The sequence below is a fragment of the Seriola aureovittata genome, chromosome 3 (assembly GCF_021018895.1).
Source record: "Seriola aureovittata isolate HTS-2021-v1 ecotype China chromosome 3, ASM2101889v1, whole genome shotgun sequence".
In the NCBI taxonomy this organism is placed as follows: domain Eukaryota; kingdom Metazoa; phylum Chordata; class Actinopteri; order Carangiformes; family Carangidae; genus Seriola; species Seriola aureovittata.
Genome location: NC_079366.1, coordinates 12266115 through 12281621, shown reverse-complemented (window position 1 = coordinate 12281621; position 15507 = coordinate 12266115). Strand labels below are relative to the sequence as shown.

The window sequence follows — 15507 nt, the reverse complement described above, 5'->3', positions numbered from 1 at the left end:
AAGACAGATCTAGTGCTGCAGCTTTCTGGCACAACTTTCTTAATGGTATTTTGGACAAGCATGCACATGAAATTAAGGGGAATGACTTGACTAGAAATTTTGTGAGGTACTATGGTAGTGTGTAAAATGATTTATAATGTAACGTAAAATGCCCTTGTCTTTTGAAAATTTTGAAAATGCATCTTGACTGTTCATTTGAAATGAGAGACTTCTCAACTCTCATATCAGCATATACATTCAACGAGTTACCAGTTTATAAAGCTATATCAATCCACATCCAGTCCTCTCAATTGCAATGCAATAAATCCTACCTAACCCTGCCTTTGAAATGTGTAACAAAAGAACCGTTGAGTTGAATAACCACTTCTCTGTGAACACAAACTGAGTATGATACAGTTGATAATGGTATTGAACTGCATTAAATTAACAGTACCAAAGTCAAACAGTACTACTACTAGCAGTTTTTTTTATATTGTGGTATATTACGTATTTATGGTAGCATACTCATGCAAATGTGGACAATCACACTTATTGTAGAGATTTTGTAGATCTCGAAACGAGGAAAGATTAAAAGACAAAGGGAATATTTGTGAAATCTTCAGTGACTGTACAAGAAAAAAAAAACATACTTGCAGGGTAAAGAAGCAAAGCTGTTTTGTGAAAAAGACACAGCTGTGCCATGTTACAAAAGACTAACTAACTACTCCAGATGCAAACTTTAATTGAATAAGAAGAGCTCAGTCCCTCAGATAGTGGAAATGATTGCTGAGTAGATATGGCAGGTAATAAGGAAACTGGGCAAAAGAAAACAAAATTCATTACAAACAATATCACAAAATAATTCCTGAAAAGCTCATAAAAACCTCACATCAAGGAACAACAAGTGCATTATTTTCCAAAGGGAGGGATTTTTTCTTTCATTACCAAAACTAAACAAACATTACTTCATACTACTTCCCAACACACTGTTCTCTGCATGTGACCCCTCTCAACATAAACAGAGAATGCAGATAGAGGCTATGAGAAAGAGCAGTGCTGGGGGATGAAAAATTCCTCAATCCATGGCCAGGCACTTCCAATTAATCTGATGGATTAGAATGCAGGAGTTCCATTCATTAGTGTGCAGAGCTGAGAGTGTGCGTGTTTCAGTGTAGCTATGCATGTGTATACTGGAAACTACTGAGTGAATGTGTGTTTGTGAAGTGGACTGTTTAGGGAGCATTTTTCTATGTGAACAAAACTGTGTGTGTGTGTGTGTTGTGTGTGTGTGTGTGTGTGTGTGTGTGTGTGTGTGTGTGTGTGTGTGTGTGTGTGTGCTCATTAAAAGAACATACATCGAGGTGGTCCGGTAGTAAAAGAAACCATAGCTTGTGTATCTAACATGGAGATGAATGGAAGAGCTGGTAACTAAACGTTCACACTCTATAGCTCGCTCTCTCTCCGACCTAATCGCGCATACAGGTTACCTACATATACCAACTCATACACTTGCAGTCGTTGAAATATGGTTTGGCGCTGCATATAGCCTGAAATTATGCCAAAAGGGACCTATTTACAATTTAGATGAAAATGGACTGAGACAAATGAACCTGTTAAGACACCCAATTACATAGATGAGGACAGCTTCCAATGCTTCTACCACCAAATTACCACCCTGTTCTTGTTGTAAACAAGGCAAGAGAACTTTACTTCAAAGGTTTACCTGTGGAATCACACAAGGACCTTCACTGATGTACAGCCCATCAATAAAACAGCTTTTTTTGGCTCCATTTCATGGTCGATAATATACAGGTTCAAACATACATCTTAAACCATCTGTAAATGCTGGATTCGACCATGTGGATGTTTGAATTGAACTTTAATTTATTTGGGAGACTGTGTGAATACATGCCTCAAAAGCACATCTTTAAGAAGAGGTCTGTTGTGTTTCACCACTATCTTGTTTGAGATAGTGGACTTCTTTTAACTAAGAATTTATACACATTTGGTGCACTGGAAAGTATTTATGGCAGCAGGACAGTGTATGTGAGATTGACTTAAACCCAACCGCAACACAACAAAATGGGGAAAAGGTGAAGGGGTCTGAATACTTTCTGAATGCACTGTGTGTTCACAAAGATGTGAACAGCCTGTGTGTGTCTCTGTTCATGCACTCATTTGAATACATTGACATTAAAAAATCTTGTTTATATAAGAACTGCATAAAACAGCTCATTTGTCAGACTTTGAAGCAAATTAGGTGTCTGCACCAATGCAAGCAATATAATATGCTTTTATATTCACACACAGATACACAGGCATAAACACAGAAGAAGAAGGTCATAGGCATCTCACATGTGTATTATTGTATGAAAATGAGGCTGAAAGTAAGCACTGGGAAGTGGCTGTCAATGACTTTCTGAACGTGTCACATCCACCTTGCTGCATATCACAGAAAAGTATTAGTAAAAATGTAATAGTTGACATCAGTGACAAGCTAATTTGACACTGATAACTCAAAGCATATGAGCAATGAGCAAACTTTTTCCCTCCTCTTGACTTGACTACTTTCTCTTTAAAACCAAACCACTGTAGTGTTAGCTGTTAATACCTGTGGGCCAGATAACCTTTACAAATAGCTATATTCATCCTTTTCCATCCGGTATCATGTATTTGTGTGTATAGTGTGTGTGTGAATGTGTGTTTCTGTGTGTTTTGTTTGGTAAAGGTCAGGAGGCACTCAGACAGGAAGAGGGATAAATGAAAAGTCAACAAAGCAGAAAGAACAGAGGGGAGAAAGAGTAAGTAACTGAGAGGAAGAGAGGTGGAGTGGAAATATATGCTTCATTTATATAAACAAAGGATAGGTTGGACTGTGTGTGTTACTGTGAATGGGTGTAATGATAGTCGATCTAGGAACTGAACCTTACAAGGTACTCTGGGTAAGAGTAAGCTAACTACGTACAACATAAAATGACAGCAAGAGCGTGAAAGCGAAAAACAAGGGAGAGGGACTGATGTTTGCAGGATGACACAACTAGACTGAATCAGACCTGTAAACGGCAATGAACACACAACCTGTACTGAAGCACGAAACAGCTCAGTCATTAATCAACCGAAAATGTTGAAAAAATTAAGTTGAAGATAATAGATTGTTTTTTGATTGATAGCTAGAATATTGGAATTTAAATATTTCTCAGTTAAAAGAGAAATATGGTGCTACACATCAATGATTTAATGTCTTACTAACCAGATCTGAGAGCATATGCCGATGATTTATCCAGAACAGCAGAGGGACTATGGGCAAGTTCACTGAACCCTTCATTTGAACAAATATGGTAGTCTGTTTTAGGAATTCAGGTGATGCTTTAAATTCTCATTACCTACTCACTGTTTATGCAGTTCAGTGTTTACACACTCCATGGAGAGTTCAGTTTAATTACCCAAGAGTCAATTAAAGCCATTTCAAACCCGTTTTCTTTTTTCTAAATATGTCAATCAGTAAAATGAGGTGACTTCTCATTTCCTCCAAAGACTAAGTTTTATTTGTGTTTTGTTTTTCTGGGACACACACACACACACACACACACACACACACACACACACAGACACACACTAATACACACACACTAATACACACACACTAATACACACACACACAGGCTTCTGACTTCAAGAATTGCTGGTTCGATCCACAGATTGTTCAAATAAATCTAGACAGGGATGAAAGGAAAAACCAAACAAAACAGACAACCAAACAAAACTTGCTACTCTCTTATTACCTCTACTGAGGTGCCTTTGGGCAAGGCAGTTAATAAACCTTCTCAGCGGCCAACAGCTCTTCTAGCATTCATTTTCCAAGGGTGTGTGTATAAGACAGAGGGAGCAACTCCTACCTACCCTACTACAACCCAGTCCCACCAGCATTTGAAACTGCAAAGTTCCGCAGTGAAATCTATTAATTGTAATGGAATGCTTGTGAGGGTAAAGTAAATCCATGCAACTTTTGACTCAAAAATTTGCACCACTGATCAATACCAAGCCATCTTGATGGTACTGACCTTTGAAGAAGGCCCAAGAGAGTCCAAAATAGAGGAAACTATTGTAGCTAATTGGCTGTGTTGCACAATTCACTTTCATTTCACCTCCTCTGAGTCTGAGTAAAAACTGTTCCACAAAAGTGGAAATTCGCAGACAGTCATGAGACAGGAGTCAGTGGTAGAAATAATTATTTTTTCATTTAAGTGAGCAAACCTAATGCCCCACTAGCAACTGAGCTAACTAGCTGACTAGAAACTCAACTTTTTAAAATGATGTACAGTCCTGAGAAAAAAAAAAAAGCCTGGGCAACTAAGAGGCCAAGGAATGAAAAAATGAAAAGAAGCTCAGAGAATTATTGTGAGTGACTAGTGCTAGTCTGGCTGGCTACCATCTTCTGTGTGTGCGTTCTTCCATCTGCGAGCTACAGCAGTTTACCAACTAGCCCTGTGAGTAATCACTACATCACAAAGCTTCTAGAGCCAAATATTTCACCTTGATGGGTTTTCTGGTGTTACCAATACGATGATATGTTAAATAAACGTTCATTTAAATTTCATTTAAATATATATATATATATATATATTTGATGAAATTGTAGTGAGCGTCTCACTGTGCAGCCAAGAAAAAAAAAAATATATATGATATTTCCTTTTTCGTATTCATTCAGGAACTATATGGTTTGTGTTTTGTCACAACCTTTCTATCTCTTTCTATTTTTTTTTAACACCTCTCTCTCTCTCTCTCTCTCTCTCAGGACATATGTGTTTAATATATGGTTCTTAATTACAGTTCTCTGCTAAAAAAACAATGGCTCCAATCACTTTGTATACAACTGTGAGTGTGTGTGGGTGTGAGCAACTGAGTGTAGAGACAGAGAGGGATGGTCAATGTCTACTGGTCTGAACAAATATCCAGCCTAAAGGACAATTTATTTCACTGCTTCACTACACTGTTCAATTCACTCCATATCGGCCCAAAACACACAGATAAACACAAAAGCATTCTCTCTCTCGATCAAATGCACGCACGCACACACACTCGCACGCACGCACACACACACACACACACACAAAGAGTTGGGCAGGTACAGGCAAAAAGATAAAGCCGCACTCACACCCACTATCACACACAACACGCTCATGCCCTCTCCAAGCCAAAAGTCAACTATTTGCAGAGAACCAATAAAAGTGACAGGAGTGTTTCTTTAAAATATGAAAGGTTAGCAGTAATGTAGAAAGGGCTGCTGCCAACAGCTGCCAAAAGCCATCAACCAATCATGTGAAATCAGCTGGAAATATGGAAATGCCATCAGCCTATAGTGTGGAAAGAAGGAAGTGGTCGCTCATAGTAAAAACCGTGAGAGAGAGAGAGACACTGGCCAAGGGACTCCCCGACGCTGATGTTAAAGTTTACATATCGAGTCGCTTGCCTGAGATCCCTCTCCTTCTAGGCTGGAACATGTTACAGTTTGTTAATATTAGTACTTCAAATAAGTTTTGGTAATTGTATAATATTCAATACAATACGTTGTTTTCTTTTATTGTGTGTGCGACAGTGTTTGTGATATTTTGTAGTATGAGTTTGTAGTAGTGCATGGGCTTGAGTACGGTTCATGTGTGTCTGTCGTAGTGTGTGTATACGTTTGTACAAGCAAAACTGTGTCTATGTCCAATTTTGTGTGTATGTGTGTCAGCAAAAATGAGCCAGCGGTATCTTCTTGGCTGCACAGTGAGACGCTCACTACAATTTCATCTGCTTGGTCGTGACATTCGTCAGTTGACAAATCCTTTCAATATAGTCTACCTGGCCTCGCTCGCTCATCATTTTAAAGGAATTACACTGTCTGGGGAGAGTGGGAGATTAGACAGGGAGGTGAGAGGAACTAACATGAAAAAAGAAGGGAAGGAGAACAGGAAAGATAAGACAGGTATCTTTTCAATATCATCTGCCCAGCTGAAGCTATTCACTGTCAGAGGAGGAGAGTGGAAAAGAGGGATTTAAAGAGAGCATAGGGGAAGGATAAAGGTGGAAAAGGTGTGAAAGGAGAGAGGAAATAAGAAGGAGATGAAGGCCATTTACACAGGATCTAATGTAGCTATCCCCACTGCTATTTTGGTTGAATGGCTGCAAAACAGCAATCTGGCCTGGAAGCTGAAGAAAATGTGGTTGGGTTAAAGCATGCACTGTATGTCACTGGGGTTATCAGTGAGGCTACTGCTGTTAAAGAGGAATAATTAAGGTTATACAATGAGGCCTTGGGGGCTGGGCCTGTATAGGACTTAACTGGAAGTTAATAATAGAAAAGCATAATGGAGCCAGCTCTCAATGCCTTTACATAATTTCACAAAAAACTATCTTTATTAGGTACACCTTAGGTACATCTGCCATGACATCTATCTTTATGATTTTTTTGGAAACATTTTCCTTTCATTTGTTTCAGGAGCTGCCTTTGTGGCTTGAAAAAATCTCAAACCATGAATTTTCAGCTTTCTGGGTCAACTAGTAGTTTCCCAACTTAAACAGGGCAAACAGTGGCCCTAATATATACCCTAACATCTCGCCAGATCCTCAGCCTTGCTGCCCCTAACTGGTATAATTTGTTTTCAGCATGCTCAATAATAAATCTTTTATGACCTGCTCACCTTTGCATTTGAATCAGATGCCGAGGGGTATTGCGCTCTATAGTTGGGGGATTAATTTCTCTCTTTATTTAAAATGCTGTTTCAACACTTGAGTATGTCAAAGCACTAATGCTGCCCTCATGGCTCTGCTCAGTCCATACAAAGGCAAGAACAAGAGAAGAAGACAGGACCGAAGCAGCAGGCAAATGGTAATGTTTCAAACTAGCTGACAGCACTGCTTTCTTATTAAGACTATAACATGGTATGAAGACAGACAGAGATGGACAGTGATGAAGAAGGGAGGGCAAAGAGAAGAAAGGGAAACAGTAGGTGGGAAGAAAGAGAAAAAAGAGCGCATTATTATATACAGGTACAGCAAGGAATGCATGGGAGAAAGGAATGAAACAAAATGTATCTATCGACCACACAAAGCTCTTGAATGTAGCTATTTCTAATTCACCCATTCACACACACACATCCGTGCACTGATGACACAGCATTAGGGGCAGTTAAAGGTTTGTTTTTCAAGGACAAGGACACTTCGACACTCTCTGGAGGACCCGGGGATCGAAACAGGAACCTCCCGATTACTGGACGACCGCCCTACACTATTACACTGATCCTAATATCAAATATAGTTTGATATTGCTCACAGCGGGAGGTTGTGATGATTTTTTTTTTTCTTTTAAGTTTTTTGCCTTTCCTTTTGACTTTATGAGCGTGTGTATGTGTGTGTGCAGTCCCCTCTGCTGTGTGTTTGTGCGCATCTTCCAGACTACTGGCTACAGGGAAAACCAATCCTCCTCAGTCTCTGCATGATGTGAATTGACTATTTCCACAACAACTGCACTGCTCTGTATGTTTTTGTCCGTGACCCCATGCATCACTCACTGTGGAAGGATTTGTGTGCCCGCGCAAATGCACACAAGGCGTGTATCAGAGAACATAATACTGTAAACGTGTAATCACGTTTTTAAGTTAAATTCTTCACTCACTTCCCCTCTCTCTCTTCCATGTCCCTACCTTTCTCACACATTACTTTCTCTCCCTACTCCCTAATTTTCTAGGATTTGTTCATATTTTTATTTTAATTTCACACTTGAGTGAACAAACTTAAATGATGACCAGAGCAAAACTATATCTGCAAATTCTGTGCGTGTGTGTGTGTGTGTGTGTGTGTGTGTGGCAATTGCCCAAAAACACAGAGTAACTATAAAACACACAGAAAGAAAGAAAGAAAGACATTTTCTCTGCCTCCTTTCTGTCTCTGCTTGGTCTAAGATGACTCTGACATGTCTCTAGGGTGACATTAACACACAATGACTGCTCCCACCTGCCCAGTAACACACTCGCACACACACAACACACTGTCCCGTCACTGACCTGTTAGCAGGTGGTAATGGCACAGAGTGTATTTTACTCTGGGCCAAAAGCCTCACAGATGTTCCTATCACTGATCTAAAACAGCCTCACTCACCACACTGTAAGACAGATTAAGTTTAACCTTATGATGTACCAGCTGTAGAGAAAATACTGATAGAGGGAAGAAAAGGAAATACGATGGCAAGGAACGAAAGAGAAAGGAAGGTAGTACAGAGATGGAAGGCTGGATTAAAGGACAAAAGTAAAAGAATAGAAAGAAGAAAACAGAAAAAAAAAAATGTGATTCATACCACTTGTCCATTCTGGGGGTTTTTGTGGGCATAGGGAGGACCCCTGATGTGGTTCCACATCTGACCAGATGTCATTGCAAAAACAACACACTATCAGAGAGAGAGAGAGACAGAGAGAGAGAGGGACAAAAAAAGACAGGAGGGAATGTGAATTAAACATCATTAGAATGGAAATCTTAGTCAGTCCGAAATTTATCCATCTCAATAAAACTTGTTTCCAGTTCAATTACACCCCTGTGTGTGTGTGTGTGTGTGTGTGCGTGTCATACCAGTGCAGCCATGGCCCATCCAGTCTTGTTGTATATGAATTCCAAGTTGTTCCTCCTCAAATACAGCAGACCTCCAACCAAAGAAACTAACAGAGCCAAAGCAATAGTCCCAGAATAATTGGGAGGACGGAAGACACGGATCTGGCAGAATGGAGGGAGAGAGAGAGAGAGAAAGATATGAATATAATATAACTTTTACATTTTTCATTCACTGTATATATCACTATAGTAAATGCATAGATGTATTTATTTATTAACTCAATGGGTCCAGTCTGAATCAAGAGGTTGCAGGGTTGGAAACCAGTAAGTTTTTAAAATTTCGGATGAATAATCTTGGCACAGTCTGACTCTATAATCTATTGACTAAACTCTTAAAGAGAAACATCTGTCCCTGCAAATAGATAGTTTGCAAACCACAAATACAATAACTGGATATTAATAAAGTCAAACATAACAAACATGGACAAGGATGTTCCATCTTGATCTTTGAAGGTCCACTTTAGAAGCTCAAAGAGCTACTAAGTGTGCTTATGAGATTAGATACGTTGGTTACCTTTAACAGATATAATAAAAATAAACAAAGAAGAGAGTAATGTAGTTGAGGATGGAGACAATACAGCATTTATATTTGAAGCTTCAACGTTGAATCTGACCTTGATTCATTCTTTTCTTTTCATTTGACACAAAAGAAAAGAAAAAAAAAAAAAGAATTTTTCTCTGCAAATGTGCCAACTGTGAGCTATTTTGCTTCCACAGTCTTAAAAAAAAAAAAAAAAAAAAAAAAACACCTAAAGGAAACATTAAATGTCACTGCTTGGTTACAGGCAAGTGCATGACCATGTCCTTATCCTGAAACTGATCCCTGAATGTGTTCATTATGTCGTTTAAGGAAAAGGTATTTTCAATAAAAACAAACAGTTTCAATTGTATATTTATATTTATATATATATATATATATATATATATATATATATATATATATAATATATATATATATATATATATATATATATATATATGGTGTTCTTACCATTTTCAAACAAGAGTTTTGTCAACTGTTTTCAAAGCCCTCCCTTATTCCCCCATTGGAACACATTGGAATGTGTTTCATCAGTGATAACCCACAGACAATGGTAAGACTTCACAAGACTAAATAAGAATGAGGGGAAACAACATTTTCAGAAGGTACAAAATGATGATATCGAAAAAAAATTATTAAAAAATTTAAAGATAACAAAATGTTCTTCTGAGGAATGGCTCTTCAGAATTTCATTAACCATAAACATATGACCATATCATATCAATTGTTCAGGTCTTTATATTAAAACTCTTCTATCATAACTTTCATGTGTTTCTCTCTCACTCTCTAAATATAAATATATGCATATAAATGAATACAGTTTGTCTCTAGATTTCGATTTATAGGAACAAAACAACGTCATCAAGAGCACTATGCAGTACAATAAGAGGTTGGCAGGTGTGTTTCCCTTAAAGCTGCTGGTCTAAACACTTGGTCAAGGTTTAATACACAGTGAAAAAAACTCCCTTGTTGCTAATGGGGTTATAAGATATCTTATATCAGTATTATTAGAAAACATTTGTGAAAACATTAAAAACAATTTCATTTTTGGATTATCCACAAACCTCTGTATTGGCAGTTTTATAGGCACTATTTCTTTGGGTAAACTGACCCTTTAGAAAGCAAGCATTTAGGTGAGTTTCAAGTGATAGTAAAAAGAAATATTGATGGAATGAATTTCATACTTCGTACTGCATTTTACCTATTTATCATTTTATTTTTTCTTACTCTCTCTTGCAAAAAAGGTTCTTCAGGTTCTTTCACCACCCTCCTGTGAGAAACCTGGCACCCTGCTGCAACCAAGTGGGTAACTAAATCTGTAACAAACATGCTTGATAGTTGTGATGGAACACATTTTAGATTGTGTTTGACCAGCCATTAAGAAGCTGTGTTTCTTTCTTACCAGTAAATGTTTCTCCTACCTGACACACATTAATTTGTGTGTCAATTAGGGGGAAAAAAAAATATCTCACCTTAAACTAAATAGGTAGGAAACATTTGTGCACCCAAAAAGAAACTGCATGTGTGGGGCCATAGAGCTAAACTGACAACATGCTGTGCTTGCTACTAACAGATGCAATGGTAAAAATGCTCGTAAAGATACAACACATACACTATGTACCACCAACAATGATTATGTTACCATTGAAAATATGTGTACCATCTGCTGCAGCTGAAGTGTTACTGGATTTAAAGTATGCATAATTCAGGAAGGAAAAGTGAGAGAAAACGAGATTTAGTCTCTATGTCACATACTGTGCAAGTTTGCAGCCTCACCTATAATCTGTTACATGAGAAGAAAATGAAAGAGATGCATCCTTTTCCAATTTACAAAATATATACAGTGGTGCCATAAAGTAGTCAGGCTGTTTTACTTTCACTATTTTGTTATAGACTAAAATTCTAATTCTTTTGGCCAACACAAGAAGAGCAAAATCAAGACGGTCTATGTTTAGTCATTTTTATGTTGTGATTGTAGCTGAAGAAAAAACAGAGATAAAGTAGATACAACAAAGACACAGTGAGCTCTAATAATGTCTATAACAGTGTATGTAAACCGCTGTAGTAATGCCCTACATGCCCTAAAGAGTCTCACACTATATTAAGTCATTCTGAGTTTTATTTTGGAAGGGGAAGGTATTATGCAACAGAACAGCTAATGTCTCATATATTCACACAACAGTCAAAGCTACTTCACCTTCACCATCTATCCTTATTGTCAGCCTTTCACACTATAGTGGCACTAAATTTAAACACGAACTTCACTTACTCACCTTCATTCCAGTTCCTCCATAACACAAACTTACTCATCTCTGTATTTTCTGATACATATTTTTGATCGTATATCTGTCCTGTTTTTTATTTTTTTTTCCTTTTCTGTTTCTTCTCTATTCATGTGGTAAAGTCACACTGAAGTGCCTGAAAGCTAGCACTTAGTGAAAGTGCTCCCCTCTCCTTCAATGAAAGATAGCCATTTGAATCTAGATCCAGAAAGTCAGTGGGACACTTGGACTATGTATGCTCATACTTGGCTGACATGTTGCTCAGGAAAGCAGATACTGTAGTCAAAAGGGTGAAGGTTTGATCTCCCAGGAGATAACAACTTAAGTGCCTCCAAGCAAAGGCATTTGCATGTCCATGTGCAACACTCTGTTCCCTGAAGCTTAAAAGGCTATGACAACATTGCATCTGCTGTTACAAATACTAAAGTGTGGTTCACACCTAACCTGCTTGGTGCAGTGTAAAAAAAAAAAATCAGGTCCATTTGCCTGTATTGGTCAGTTTGTTGAAGAAGAAGGTCTCCACTCATTTAGCAACAATTAAAAAAGATCTCTGTAAGTTACAGACTTATGCAAGATAATCTGGTAACCACAGTAACACATAACATGTGAGCGTGTGACTGCAGGGATTTTCGCTTGACAATCAGAAAGTGATAAGGAGTTAATACAGAGTGTTTTGTGTTTGTGTCCTACTCTATGTTTTGTATGGTGAACATCTGTGTATGTAGTACCTGAACGTCTGTGCGGTCTGCAATCCACTTGGCCAGCTGCTCTGAAGCAAAGCCAATCCTTTGCAGGTCAAACGTATCAGCCCTCTTTGGTTTTCCCTTAGCTGGAAAGTGCATGAAGGTTGGAGCGCTGTTCATGTTCAACTAGAGAAAATGGGAGAAAATGAGGATGGAAATATCAAGTTAACGTCATCTCTGACTTGTCAAATAGTCATAGATCACAATGTCTTAATCATCAGAGGTTCACCTTCACTTCCACCTTTGCATTATACTGTATATGTCAAAGTTTTTAGTCTCCATTGTTAATCATTCCTATATACTTAATTGCTTGCTGTCCTTAAAATTCAATTCTTAAGCCTATTCTCTTTTTTAAATTTATGATCCTTTTTTTTATGTGATTCTGCCTGATTTCTATAAATCAGAAGCTAAAACTGCCCAATGTCCATCAAATAACAATCTACATACACTGTACATAGGTTTGGCATGCTTTCAACAGTGTGTTTTAAATTTTCACATGGACAGTGAATTTTTTTTTAAGACTGAAGGAGGAAAACCCCTGTTTTAATAAATACCTGTCTACCTGTGGACTAAGACTTAGTGCCTCTGTAAGAAATTCAGTTTAATTTTGAATTTTCCTATAAAACAATAAAATACAATAAAAAAACTGGTTTACTCTAACAGTACCTTTCACTTGAAATAATGCAATTGTTTTTTTCGTCAGACAAGCACAGTCATCTTTAAATTTTCATAATTTGTCATAACTACACACATGTATGTATGTATTCCTATAGTGGGATATTAAGAACCTATTTCAAATATAAATATACGTTTTGTGAGTGAGTGATCCGCAAAGTGGCACAAACAACTAAATCAGCCAGCAATTTCAATGAAGATACCCTTACTGACAGCGAGCATCAAAGAACAAAGCTCACTCTGCCTCTTTTTGAACGGCATTATGCAGGTACACTGTGCCTCTAAAGCACTGCTGTCGGTTGGAAACTGCATTTAAAATTTTGTTCCTGCTGGGAAATGAAGCGAAGCTGTCCAAATCCTGTCCAAACCTTCCAGCCATAACATCTCCAGATTCACATTCCTCAAGTACATTATACAACATACTATAAGACACTTTGAAAATTACAGAAAACCAATTAAGTTGTCATACACATTGTATTATATTATGGAGAGCTATTCAGTTGTCAAAACAACCAACCCAAATTTGATTGGCTTTAAAGTTGCACTATGCTGCTGTTCCCTGACTGGAAATATAAAAATCGAGTCAAGACTCTGCACTGGGCAGATACTCAATACTAAATGACTTGGCACAGAAACGATGACAAAAAATAACCCTCAAAGATCAGTAGATATAAGGAACAACACCAGTGCATTGTATTTCTATCATGTTATATGCCTCTCTGTGTGTATGCGTGTGTGTACTGATCTAATTACAAGACAGCAAGTGGGTGTGTGCTGGCTATCACAGCTAATAATTGGACAGAAAGACATCTCCGATAATTCTATCTTAGCATAAATATATTCTTTTATACAAATGCATTGCTCTGTTTCCTGTCCGTCTTATTAAAAATAAACACATCACACACACACACACACACACACACACACACACACACACACACACACACACACACACACACACACACACACACACAAAGCTAAATAAAGACAATTGCATATAGTAGGAATTTCAAAAGATGTTGATTATCTTCTTTCTCTAAATCCCCCCCCCCCCCCCCCCCATGTTTCACACCTATTTAACTCCAAATCCCAGGACTCCCTACAATTATCAGCAACAATAAAGTCAACTGGTTTACTCTCTCCTGTTTTCCCCAAGGCACCTGGAGAAACATGGAGAGGAGGATAAAAGGAAGGAAATGAGGAATGCATAGAAATAATGAGTGGAGAGGAGAGTTGTAGGTTATTTTTCTATCCACCAACTTTTAAGTGATAATAAGGAGATTAATGTATTAGAGGCATGTGTGCATGCATTCATATATACATACACATGTAAGAATGAGTATACATACAGCATATGCAGAAATACCCATGAACACAAACTTCAACAGCCTTTTTTGTCACGACAAGAATGGATGAGGATAGAGTGATGAAAATGAAACAGCTTTGAGGAAATATTCGAAAGAAGTTGCAAGAAACCCAAAGAGTAAGAAGGAACAATTGAAGTACTGGAGGAAAAAGAGTAAGAAATATTAAAGACACTTAAATATTAAATACCAGACTATTTTTAACTGAGGATAGCTATTTAAAGTTCTAAGAGTATAAAGTGTAGTATAACAAAGGACAACAGGGAATTTACCTCTGTATTTTGTATCTTTTTCTGTATTTGGGTAAAGCTGCTTGAAGAAAGTGGCCTGTTTCTGGTACTGCCTGTGTTCAAGAGTTTTTAACCTACTCAGCACTACTCAGCATCACTAGAGAAAAACACAGAGGAAGTTTTCTAGTGACAAAAATGTCTTTAAAGCGAATAATACTTATACTTAGATTTTTCAAAAGCTTTTAGTTTGTTTGTTCCAGTTTGTTGGGGAGCACACTAATTGTCTCCATTTTGGTTTCACTGGTTGAACGCAACTCAAATTTATGTACAGATGGGTCCAAAAGTCTTAGACCATCATGATGAAGTGATAACTCTTACCTCTCAGTCAAAACCTATGGTAGACCATTAATGGCAGTGCACAGCAGAGCATGGAATGTGTGCTTCTACACTTAGAAGCATGTCATTGGATCAAAAGTAGGTAAAAAATTGTTAACACTGTTTGAAGGAATAAGCTTTAGCATTAGCAATAATTAGCCTGTTTTTATTTCAGTCATCCATTCATTTCATCACGGTGGATCACATTTACAGCTGAATACAATTAATAAGAGAATAATCTACAGCCCTTGTTTATGGCACAGTAGAAGTGCAAAACAAGGATTACAGACAGACGGGTGTGTAATAAACTTATGTTTATGATGAAACCAGTCACTGTCAAATGCATTTTTGAATCAGTTCACATTTCCCAGACAAAAAACCTACAATTACTGAAGTTCACTTGCATCTTTCCATTGACACTTTATGTGTCAGAGCTTTGAAAGTTGCTTGGCATTAAGCCTGAACACAACGGAAGTAGAAAACCAGAAAATGAATCTGAAAGTATTTTAACAGTTTAAGTCTTTGTTTTTTGTTTTTTTTTAATCCTCTTGTTCCTGCTTCTCAAATGTAAATCAAAAGACATCTTGTCAGCATCTTTTCCTTGTGTGAGTGGAATGAAAACAGCTACCTACCTGACACAGGTTACTCACCAGTGCCTCTGCTTCAGAATGGAGT

At 37.7% G+C, this 15507-nt stretch overlaps 1 protein-coding gene across 1 annotated transcript in view; it reads right to left on the bottom strand.

The window, feature by feature from the left end:
- Window positions 1-15507, bottom strand: part of tusc3 (tumor suppressor candidate 3) — a 67706-nt gene that overhangs the window by 18403 nt on the left and 33796 nt on the right. The window contains exons 4-6 of the mRNA XM_056372306.1: window positions 12174-12314; window positions 8584-8724; window positions 8315-8404 (exon numbers count right to left, since the gene is read on the bottom strand). Coding sequence (XP_056228281.1) covers window positions 8315-8404; window positions 8584-8724; window positions 12174-12314 — 372 coding nt within the window. The remainder of the gene's footprint in view (window positions 1-8314; window positions 8405-8583; window positions 8725-12173; window positions 12315-15507) is intronic.